The 12,500-nt window shown below is 38.7% G+C and overlaps 1 protein-coding gene across 2 annotated transcripts in view; it reads right to left on the bottom strand.

The window, feature by feature from the left end:
* SEMA3D (semaphorin 3D) overlaps window positions 1-12,500 on the bottom strand; it is a 168,775-nt gene that overhangs the window by 36,797 nt on the left and 119,478 nt on the right. For both annotated transcript variants that reach the window (XM_063308241.1, XM_063308242.1), the window contains exons 10-11: window positions 11,487-11,556; window positions 9,743-9,887 (exon numbers count right to left, since the gene is read on the bottom strand). In XM_063308241.1, the coding sequence (XP_063164311.1) occupies window positions 9,743-9,887; window positions 11,487-11,556 (215 nt within the window). The remainder of the gene's footprint in view (window positions 1-9,742; window positions 9,888-11,486; window positions 11,557-12,500) is intronic.

Raw genomic sequence — 12,500 nt, 5'->3', positions numbered from 1 at the left:
AGTGAATATCTCTTTCTTTCATTCTATTATAGTAAAAGAATGGTCTGGGAACTCCCTTCTGCAGACATTTCCCAACTTATTCAGTTATTTCAGCCAATACTCTTCACTGAGATACCAGGGAAGAGAGAAAAACACGGGGCAAGGCTTGTCCTCAGCCCTGGTTCGACATGGAATGTTTTGAGGCCAAGAGTAGATGGATTAGGAAATATTAAGGAGAGAGGCAGGGCTATCTAAAGTCGAAACAGGTGTCTGGACCTGTAGCATAGCATGTTGGTCAAAGTTACTGCTCTTTTCCACAGGTTTGAGTTCTCTCCTTATTGAGGACAATTACAAATCAATATGGTTCAGGACAATCTCACAAAAACTCCAACATCTCAGCTTTTCCAGGGAGGCTTTCCTAATGATGGGTTATGAGCATGTACTTAGTGCATTTAAACAACTTATTAAAGACCTAGAAGCCCAACAGGACCAGTCTGCTCTACTCAAGAATGTTTTTCTAAGCAATCAAGCCCACTTTTTTCAAACCAGTTATATCTACATCAAATAACCGTCTCCAAATTCTGCAGCGCGCTAGCTTTAGCCAATATAAAAATGTTCCTATGAAGCAAAACTGTGCCCCTGTGGGCAAGGGCCTACTGAAGCTGCAGCTTAGGTCCTGTTATACTGTCCCCTCTATAAGGATCCCAGGACCTGCCTTATAACTCCTTAGCTGGTAAAACACACAGGAAATGCTGGTCTTTTTAACGTATCAGATCAGTTTCTTTGAACACAGCCAAATTCTGCTATACTGCCTGTAAAATCAGGCACACCTCGACTGCGCACTGATGAGCCAATACATCATGAAAAACTTCCTTTCACCTTTGTTCATAATGCAATGCTAGATGTCATACTGTGAATAATCAAAACAATTCCTTCATGTATGCAAGAAAGATAGATGTGTGCATATGTATTGTATGTCAATCTGCCTGACATCAACAGCATAGCTTACTCTGATTGAGAAGTTGTCTCACTGGTTGGGTTTAACAGGCCATTTGCAGGAGATGGATAGATCTGGATGAAGACTCAGAAAACATTCTTGGTGCTCAGGAAGGTCATTTTCCACCTGCAAATTTAGCCATTGTGGCATTTCAGGTCACATACATCCTTTTACTAGTTCTGAGAGTAATTAGGATTGTGGCTTTCACCACCAATTGCTCTGAACCAGTCTTTGATTGCACACTAGCATTTAACCAGAGATGTTTCTTAAATAAATGCTTTCTAACTCTCAGAGTTACAACATCTGGTTGTCTGAATTATCTCCTTTCCCTTGAAGATCCTAACTAGTTTCACTTAAAACTTGCCCACTGATTAATCACAAGCAGAGGGTTTTTTCCAACTGTTTTTTCCTAACAGACAGCGGCAATTCTCTCTGAAGCTTCCTGCCACAGAAAAAGATGGGTGAGATCTCAAAAGGTTATCTGCCCAGATGTTCTATTCCAAATGCTTCCCTAGAGCTCAAATGCTACTAATTAAGAGTCACTATTACTAACTGAAAGTCAATTGTGGCTGAACTGGCGGCAGCACATGTAACATTTTCAAGAAGCAGGATATATAATACAGATTAGCCTTTTCCAGATGTGTTCCACTGGAGTTCACAGACAGCAGTTATGGGAGTTATCTAGAGCACACCAGGTTGGGAAAGGTTCATATTCTAACTCATGCTCTGAATATGGAAATATTGAGAATCAATCCCCATGGTATATCCCTAGAAGAGTTATGAAGAACTTTGCTTCGTTGGATCAAAAAACTTCAAAGGACCCTTGAAAGACAGGTGGTTCCATTTAAAGCACCAGATTGGAGTAGAAATCCTATTTAGTCTAGAGAATGGTCTAATGGAATGGTCTTCTGCACCTGCACACAGGCCCCTTTCCGCCAGGCTGAAACAACTAGTAGCTAAATCTGGTGGGCCAGTTTTGGTGCTTTGGCGTGACACACTGAAGTACAGTAACCTGATTTTTCGAGCCAAGACATTGCCTTGAAAATAATAATAATAATATTGCACAGACTGATTACAAACAATGGCATGACGAAGTAGCAACAGCAGTGCATTGGAGTATCTGAAAGAAATACCACTTGCCTGCAAGCAAGAACTGGTGTGGCCACAAAATAGACAAAGTAATAGAAAATGAAGAAGCTAAAGTGCTCTGGGACATTAGAACTCAAACAGACAAGCATCTGCCATACAACAGCCCACATTTAACAGCTGTGGATAAGAAAGACAAAAAGTCTGGATAGTGGACATTGCAATACCTGGAGACAGCAGAACAGGAGAGAAAGAACTGGAGAAAATCACAAAATACAAAGACCTGCAAATAGAAGTAGAACGACTGTGACAAAAGAAAGCGAAGATAGTACCAATAGTAATAGGTGCCTTGGGTGCAATTCTGAAACATCTGGAGCACCATTTGAACACCATTGGCACTGAGAAAATCACCACCAGTCAATTGCAAAAGGCAGCTTTACTTGGAACAGCTTACATCTTGCAACAATACCGTTAATATTATTAAACAACATCTGCCTAACCCAAGTCCTTGGGAAGGACTCAATAGGTGGGCAAAAATGCCAAATCCAGTCTAAATATCTGGCTGACCATGCGACCAATCATAATATATTCAATTTATAAGCTGCCTGACTCCCAGTGACTCTGGGCTGTTTACAATTGTTAAAACATTTAAAAAACAGAGAACAACACAGAAAACCCAAAAGCAGTGTGAGACAAGGGACTACGATGGCAGAGGGGAACAGAAAGGAAGAAAGGGGCATCAGTTGCCCTCCCCAAAGGCCTGGGTGAAGAGCCAAGTCTTTAAGGCCCTTTGAAATCCCAGAAGTGTGGGAGCCCTTCGAATTTCAGGGGGAACCTCATTCTAGAGGGTAGGCACTGCTACAAGAAAGGTGTGCTTCCAGGGTCCTGAGAGATGGCATTGTTTAATTGAAGGAACCCAGAGCAGGCCAACCCTGCCAGATCGAACTGGTTGGGTGGATTCTATGGGCAACAGGTGGTCCCTCAAGTAACCAAGCCCTGTGCCATGTAGAGTTTATACAGCACCTTGAATCGCACCCAGAAGCAAACAACGCAGCTCGCGAAGCAGAGGTGTTACATGGGTATGTTGAGGCAAGCCCATCACTGCCTGCACTGCTGCATTCTGGACCACCCTGAAGCTTCTGTGCAGTCTTCAAGGGCAGCCCCTGATCATAGTAATGGTTTAGTAAAGGCAAAGCTTTGAAGCAGAGGTATGTTGTTCAGGCCCAATAAGTGGGAAGCAATTCAATGGTTATAGAGGCTGGGCTGGTTGCTTTGAGCTGGTGCATCCCTTTAGACCAGGGTTCCTCAACTTTGACAACTCTAAGCTGTGTGGACTTCAACTCCCAGAATTCCCCAGCCAGCTTTGCTGGCTGGGGAATTCTGGGAGTTGAAGTCCACACAGCTTAGAGTTGCCAAGGTTGAGGAACCCTGCTTTAGACAAGACAGCATTACTTTACTCACTTCAAAAGTAGCAAGCAAGCCCTGATGCACTTTGGGAATTCGCTATTTATTTTGTGGACTTTGGTAACCAGTTCAAAACCCTGACCTGAATACACCCAAAAGGGACAGAGTCCGTTCCATAGCAATTGCACATGATTCACTTTTACCCCAATAGCATTTTCTCTGAAAACTCCCTTTACAGAAAACGAATATACCAAACGTGTTGCCTTCTCCTTTTCCTCGCCACAAGGGTCTGCTTTATATTTTCTATTATCTGTTCTGACCTTGAATCCCACATATTCTGCCTCACATGGGTATCCTGAACTGCATCATCTTGAGCTGCAGGAAAGTAATATGCAAGGCTGAATGAATGCTTGCCAAAAAGAACCAAAACCTCCTTTGGCAAAAGTTGATGGCAGTTGAGGTACTAGCTTTTAAAATGCAAGCAGACAGCAAGAGGCAATATTAAGTACTGCAGCTCAAGATAGAGTTTACTTTAATGTATTTGTGGGTTGTTGTTTTTTGAATCAATGGGATTCAAGGCTCCATGCAATAATGTTTTAGAGTGGGGGGAATTCCTCGGGGGAATTCTGGGAGTTGAAGTCCACACGTCTGAAAGTGGCCAAGGTTGAAAAACACTGTTTTAGAGCAACGTAAGAAAGTTGAACTTGCACTAATTCACCTGATGTTTAGTTATGAAACAGCTTAAATGCATGGAAAATTGTCAGGAAGCAAGCAAGTCAAGGAAAAATCTAATCTTTTCTTTTTTCAAAGAAAAATATTTTTGTAAAGGAAGGCTGGCCGCTCCTGCTAATGCTTGATTCTGCATCAAATCAAACTGTTAGTTCAGGTGGCATCTGGAATCAGCTCAAACTCTGTTTAATGTTTGCTCTGCACTCTCATGCTAGGATTTGCCTTAAACATTTAGTATCATATTCCCCTCCAACACATCGTTTAGGCTGTTAAAGCTAGGGAAAACTTGGAAAGACGGTTTGGGTTTTTTTTTTTTTTTAGAAATGCAAAGACCCAAAAAAGCAGGGAAGAAAACAACCTTGAGTTGGCTTTGCCTGCTAAATAACTAGCAACCATGAAATGCAACAAGATTTACAAGGTTCAGGGAGGGGAGCTCTTATAAAATCAGCAATGATTCATTTGGGGGAAAAACCAGAATATATTAAGGGTGGAGGAAGAAAAGAAAATTTGGAGAACAAAAACAAACAACAAACTTAAACAAAAACTGAGATGACCTAAAGTCTAACTGGAGACACAAACAATAGTTCAACTTATCCAAGCATCAAAGCAATACTGAATGTGTGTGTATATAGACACACACACGCAGAGAGAATATATATTTATACTTTAAAGTTTTAAAACCAGTGTGGGATGAAACAGGGGAATAGTGGTCAGTGCTTTTTATTTTTGTTTTTTATTCCCCCTGATGGCTTAAAAGGAACCAAGAGAACTACATGGTAGAGATGAAGACCATGTTAAAATATTCTGCTTGGACAGAGTATACGCAAATCAGAAGAGCTGCCCAGATGTTCCTCAAGTCTGGATGAGAATCAGATTCAGGGATATCTCTCTACCAGCACCTATGCATGTTGGTTTTTCTGCACAATTTGTATCCTACAATAGAGAGTATGGCTGTGCAGTGTTTTGGAGTACTTCAGACTGCCTGGGTCATGCAGGCAACCCCTGTCTGCAACCCTTTCAACCAAATCTGTCTTTTCCCCAGGATCACTGTGGGGGACAGCTGTGCAGCCCTTAAGAAGTTGCAGACAAGGTCTTGGTGGGAGTCTCTGTGTGCCCCAAACCATTTTTCCCCTTTCAAATCCAAAGCACCACACAGCCCTAAGACATAGTACAGATCACACACATCAGGCAATGCACATTGTACAGGTCACTATGCAAATAGGATCTCAAGCACAGGATTTTGGATGAGCCCCCTTTTTCTTCATGCATTCATTTCTTCATGCAGGTATCTGAACCAAGCAAGAAATACGTAGTAGGCTACTGTGAATACTCACTGCTACAAATGGAATTAAACACATCTGACTCAATCTGGATCCTTTTGGCGCATAGGCCTTTTAATAGTCTGAATCAGTCCAAATCAAATTCTAGGTCCAGCTGGGTCCAGTGGGGCAATTTGTTCCAAATGATTCAGATACTCTATCTGAATGTTCAGACTGAATCAGACCTCATCCATCCATCCCTTACTCCAATTTTATTAAGGTTCCAGCCCACTGAAACAATTCTAACATTTATTTAGACAGGGAACGATAACAGGGATAAGAAGAAAATAAGAAACTAAATGTTGATGAAGACAAAGCTTTATGGCCACAGTTCCCATTAATTAAAAATAAATAACTTGTGAATAAAAATTAATTTTATTAATTTTATTAAGGCTGATTTGGATCTAAGCCTTAAATTTACAACTCAAATGCTCTAATCAATCTTCCCACCACAGACACACTTCAAGAGACAAATGAAATCGTAATGTGATTGTGTTTTATACTCACATCCCTTAATCTAAAGAATAATCAGAACAATATGAGCTGAAATCTGTTCTTTGCAAGACAAACCGAAACCCTAAAATCCATAGATTTAAGTAACATGTGTAAATTCAGGAAAATATAGGCACAAAATACGCTACATTTTAAAACTTTCCTGAGTAAATACATGTAGCAGGAAAAGCCCAAATAAAGTGCATGCATCAGAGGAAACACACAGACACATGGCTGTACTTGGTTTCTCTAATTCACCAAACTGGAAAATAGAATTTCATAGATTTGCTACCTATATTCTGATACATCAAATGAGAAATGCAACTTTTAATTGTTCTTTTGAAACCAATGTTCACCTCCCTCACCCTACATTGTAGTTTTGATCAATGGTACCCAGTGAAGTTAACAGCAGAGGGCAGTCGAGGAGCTTATAGTATCTTTTTCCATCCATCAAGGCCACGTTCAGAAACAAAAGTGCCATGAGAAATATTTTGTTCAAAGTCTGAATATCTCCCCCAGCATGTAGACTGAGTGGCACTGTTGCCATAGACAGTAAAACCAGCCAAACAGAAGATAACACCTCATGCTTTTGGGGACAAAAGACATTAAAACATGCCTTAAATAAGTTAAGTGCTTCTTCTGCAATTGTTCTTGAAAGAATACAGTTCACAGCACATTTGTTTGATGCACTCAATATATAATCAGATGCTTTGAAATCTAAAGCAAGAAACTACTGTCTTGTTACTTTCCTGGATTCAAAGTATTTCACTAATTTCCCTGCTTTTTCTACAAACATTAATTAGAAATCAACTGTTATCTATAGATTTTGGCACAATTCAAACCTATGAATCTTTCCTTGTGAACCTGGTCACATAATTCAAGAAATGCCTCCACTGAGCTACTGAACTGCCACCATCCTGAAGTCAGGTCAATAGGGGAGGCTCTGATTGCCAGAAAAAAAATGTTGTATACCACATCCCTTTATTCTGACCACTGAACAGACTGTGTAATAGCTAATTTTTACATAAGAAAAGAGAAAATAAAAATGTTGGTTAATAGAAAAGGCAATATCCAGAAAATGATTTTACACTGATACCCAGTACTGTTTTCTTTTCAGTATTTCTAACACAGAGCTTGTAGCCTTAGGGAAATTTCTGAAGACAGCCTGGCTGGAAGTATAGTGAATGTAACATTTGTCACTTTTAACCATGTCATCCGATGTAAAGATAAAAGAGCCTGAAAAGTAACATGGAAAAATAGAGTTTTGTTTTCTCTCTTTCTCTCTCTCTCTTTCTCTCTCTCCCTCCCTCCCTCCCTCCCTCTCTCTCAAAATACTGAAAAAGGGAAAATATATTATGAAACATTTGTTAATGTTTTCTTCTCAAAAGTACTCTAACAAATGGCACAATATTTGGAAATTCTCACACTAAACCAAAGAATAATCTAATGTGAAAGGGCTGAAAAGCTTCTCTTAACACATGCAAATCTTCAGTTTTTCAGAAGTTCATAAAAATGAGGGTTCTGAAGTAGAAACTATTGGTACTACTATAAAGAGATTATTCTACTATTTTGAGAGACACTAGTTGCAGACACTACTTGACAAAACCACATATTGGACTCCAACAAAAGATTGTCTTATTTCCTTCAGGGAATAAATCTATATGTAGTCACTAGAACTGTTAAGTTTATATTCAAGGCTGTCCAACAGAGAACACATTTTATAGAATACATTGGGGTTGCATGCAAAGGTGATGAATTCACCTAAACACATACTGTCTTTGAGTTTAATATTCATTTTATTATACATTTCTGCACAGTATTTTATCTTACACTATTTTATCTTACTTTTTATCCTTACTTCATCTTACCTTACTATATTTTATCTGCCTTATCTCACCATAGCCTATTTTATTTCATTTTACTGTATCTTACTGATGCCTATGCTTTGACATGGTCAATTGACTATCAGAAAAGTACTGCTACTACTACTACTATTCATACATGTCACGTTATACAAGTAAATTATTCATATTTAAATCATTTTAATAGGAAACATGGGAAATCATCTGGTATATGCAAATCAAATGCTTACACCAAGTATGTGTCCTAACAGTCAGGAATCACGCTGAGACGAGGAGTAGGTCTCTAGTATTTATTACTGCTACATAAGACCGAAAATCCTAACAAACTGAAGAAGCGTGGGAAAAACCCAGAAAGATGAACCCCAAAAGTCAAGGCGGGTCTGATCTGTGTCTCTTTGAATGGCTGCTCAACTCCTCAGTACTACGCATGCATTTTCCCCCCTGGATAGGGGCCCCCTCCTGCTCGCCATCAGTGCTCATGACAGTATGATTCTCAACGACCGAATGCTTGTTTAGATAAAGGTCCTGTTGAAACCTCATGACTATGCTAAATTAAGATGAAATCCAAATGAGAAAATAGCAAAGCAATCTTTCTTTGGAAAACCTGTACAAAATGTTGAATATGTATCCTAGATAGTAGGTTCAGATTATGAATTTTGGTTATCTTAGAAGGTTTAATACCAGCATCATTCCTGCCTCCCCAAACTCCCATGTATTTAATTTAAACAACTATTCATGTCTAGAAATTAGTTGGAACTCTATCAGAACCCCCCTAGTTAAAGAGGATTTAAGTTTTTTTTTTTTAACAAAAGGCAGTGTATAAATTGTATAATTTATACACAAGTTCAGTTCACAAATATTAATAGAATATGGCCTTGGAATCTATGTATCCTATTTCAATAGACTTAAAATTACACTTGACCTAATAAAAGTATTATTTCATATGCACTAGATCCTGAGGCCAAAACACAACATTGGTTCATATAAAGAGACCTTATATGATAGCTCCCTTTTGGATGGAAGTTATTTCATATATTTTGTGTTTTATTTTGCTTTGGGTTTTTTGTGCAGTTCACTATTTTTCAACAGATGCCCATGTTCTTTTGAATTATATACCAATACTATGAAAATTATCAAGAGGATATATTGTGTGCTTTTGTAGTCACAAAGCAATTGATACCACAAGGTTGGACGAATACCCATTCTCATCAATTCTATAATGGTTGGAAGAGTTCACCTCTCTAAAATATTCACCCAAAAGAGAGTCTCAATATATCTGAGATAAGAATGTACAGGACTACAGTCAAGTGATTACTGCCTTAAAAATACTATTCACCAGGTAGATATCTAAATGCTTTTTTTATAATAAGCACATTTCTTTATTCCCATAACTCATGTTCATTACTGTATCTTTAAAAATGCCAGCCACTCTTTACTTGTGCTCTGCAAAAATTTATACTGGTAAGAAGTCACATTTAATGGTTTAATTTAAAGAAGTTATCGTGAACAGAGATACTAAAAACACAGGGGAATCACAAGATATAAGACATTTGTACTTGAACTTTAACATTTGATAAAGCAAAGCATTATTCTATTGATGAGTTGCTGATGCCTCAGAGGTGATCCCGTTTTCCCAAGGAAAGGCAGACAAAAAGCGGAAGAGCAGAGAGGGAATCAGGAAATAGGCAGTCTGGTGAATGCAATCTCAGAGACCAGAAGAACTTTAAAAAAATAGTACAAAACCAAGTTGTCAAGTTGAGGAAGGAACAAAAGTTTAATTTCAAATGTCCTGGAAGAAAATTAACATCATTCATTCAAGCTAACACAATAATGGAAGAGGTTTACCAATTTGGAGAGAGCAGAAAGATACTTACGGTACCAGGCCGAGGATATGGAATTCGTCCATCGTATTGAACCCAACGATGGTCCACACTTTCTTTATGGGCATAATAGCCACTGAAAACTGCTCTGATGTCAGCCATGCTGTACACACAAATCGCTGAGCCCTTGAATACAGAACTGGAAAGGGCACAGCATGTCATTAATCATGTTCAACATAGGACTGAAAGCACTACTCATTTCAAAGACAGGTGACAGATGATGCATGTAGCGTTTTTAGAAGCTTCTCAAAGAATAGATTATTAATGGCAGACGTGTTTCCTTGAAAGGCAGCTTATTAACCATCACTGGTTCCCCCCCACCCCCCGAAATTGCAACTGCAAGGGATTGTTGGGAATGTTTCACCAATGTCTCTCAGCACAAATTAAGCAACAGTTAAGTTGGATTGCCTGATATATCTTCTTACTAAAGAAATCACCCAACATTGTCTCCCTCCATTCAGGGGCACTGAATTGTCACACAAGGTATATAGGGGTGTCTATAGCAAATAACAGTGAGCCTCGTGTGGCTCAGAGTGGTAGGTATTGCAACCAAAACTCTCCCCACGACCTGAGTTCGATCCTGGCGGAAGCTGGATCTGGGTGGCTGGCTCAGGTCGACTTAGCCTTCCATCCTTCCAGGTTGGTAAAATGAGCACCCAGCTTGCTGGGGAAGGTGACAATTGGGAAGGCAATGGCAAACCACCCCGCTATAGTCTGCCAAGAAAATGTCGCGGAAGTGGCGTCCCCCCGAAGGGTCAGACGTGACTCAGTGCTGGCACATTTCACCACATAGCAAATAATGGACGTGGACATGCTTTTTGCAGGTAAGAAGCATGACAACATTGATCTAAATCATTACAGCGCAAAATCTATACTTGATTTATCACATTCTCATATCCATTGAAAATTCAAAAATTAAAATAATGATTTGGAGCTATCAGTCCTTGTGCCAGATCCATGCAATGAGCTTTCCTACTTTTAGCTATCAATCTCAGAGAGGTCTGTTTGTCAGGGCCTGCCCTGCCTTAAAGGAGATAGAATCCTAAGGAACCTTGCTCTCTCACTGAGTCTTTTCTCAAAATGACCCTCCACGAAAATAGTTTTTGAACAGAAGTTTGGAATAATACTTTACTAAGCACTGTTCCCATCAGAACTTTCATTTGTCTTAGGTACATATTGGAAGGCAGCACCTGATAAACTTTTCTGAAGGCCTAAAAATGTTGGATTTTAATCACTACAGCCCTCATTGAAAGTACTTTCTGTTAAATCTTACCGAACAGAAAAGAATACAGTGTGAGAATTAAAATTAAAAATACTGTACAGAATACCGGGGCTGCATTCGGATTATATGCTGTATTTTTTCACGCCTTTTTCCCAAGGAGCTCAGAATTGCATTTGAGCCTCAGAAATGCCTGAGAGGAACCTTCGGCTCAGAGCGTATGCCTTGCCCAAGCCCACACAAAGAGCTTCATAGCTGGGGATTGGATGGGAATCTTGATTTCCCAAACTAAAGGAAATCAAGATCATCGCTAGACCAATTGCCTCTCACTAGGTGGCACTGAGCAAGTCACCAATTCTCTACCTCTCTCCTCTTCCGAGAGCTGTTGTACAAAGGGAAAATAATATTTAGTGTAATTCAATCTACAGCCTAATATTTTAGCATAATCCATCAAGGAACTCTCTCTATATATTTTTTAAAATTTCTTCTACGGATTTGGATTTAAGGCCTGAAATATACCTGGTGGTTGTAAAAACTCCATACACCAGAGGATTCCTTTCATCTCTTGTGGAAAGTAAGAATATATCTTCTGCAATGAATAACATCTTATTTTAAAGTTCAGATTATATGCACTTTATAATATATCATGCAGTGTAATGTTAATACCTCAGAAAAAAAGCAGGCAGGCAAGGACATGCACACCCACAGACACATATACAACGCTCATATTTTAGTTTATACTATATTGCTTATTCACAGAATGTACTACTTCTCTGTTTATAATTACTGGTTGACTTCAGTGGTAACTGCACCACAGATGAATAACTATTAATCTTTTGCACATAGTGAAAAGGTTTATCTGCTCAAACTCTAAAAGTTGAAACAGATAACTTAAAAATAGTTTAAAGCTATTTGTTTATGTCTGAAGATACTATAGGCACAAGTATAAAATTTCAAAGAGTTAAGATGATTTAAACTGCTAGCATTTTAACTGCTGTGCTCCACAATGGAATTTTATGATTCATAATTACTTTAATCTTGAAATCCTTTTTTTTCCTTCTTAGGACTGAAAAAGATATAGTTTGGCAAGTAAACATAATGATGTAGCATATTACAACCTATTTTTTTCTCTATTTCCCATACCTGATTAACCCATGAACATGGATTCATTAACTGAGATCTATCTCAGACTATATAGCTGTTTCTAATCTTTACCATAGGGAAAAAAAAAGATGAAGAGTTATATATCGTTTTCCTTCATATTCTTTTCTTCCCCAAAAAGCCTTGCACACAGAAATCTTGTGCATCAGGGAGAAAGATCTGAGCCCAACTTTTTTTTTTTGTGATTTGCTACTTTTAAGTTGAATAACACATAACACACATTCATGAGAAGCTATCTAAAGTATATTTTCCATTGTTATTTTTCTGTACAAACATATATTTCATTTGTCAGGATCAAGAACGTATAAAGTAATTCAAGAGTTCTTGATTAGCATTCTTTACAGATTTTTTTTAAACATCTGTACTCCTTAT

This window comes from Candoia aspera, chromosome 7, assembly GCF_035149785.1.
Source record: "Candoia aspera isolate rCanAsp1 chromosome 7, rCanAsp1.hap2, whole genome shotgun sequence".
Taxonomy (NCBI): Eukaryota; Metazoa; Chordata; class Lepidosauria; order Squamata; family Boidae; genus Candoia; species Candoia aspera.
Note: the sequence above shows the minus strand (reverse complement) of the source record. Positions and strands in the feature narration are given on the sequence as shown.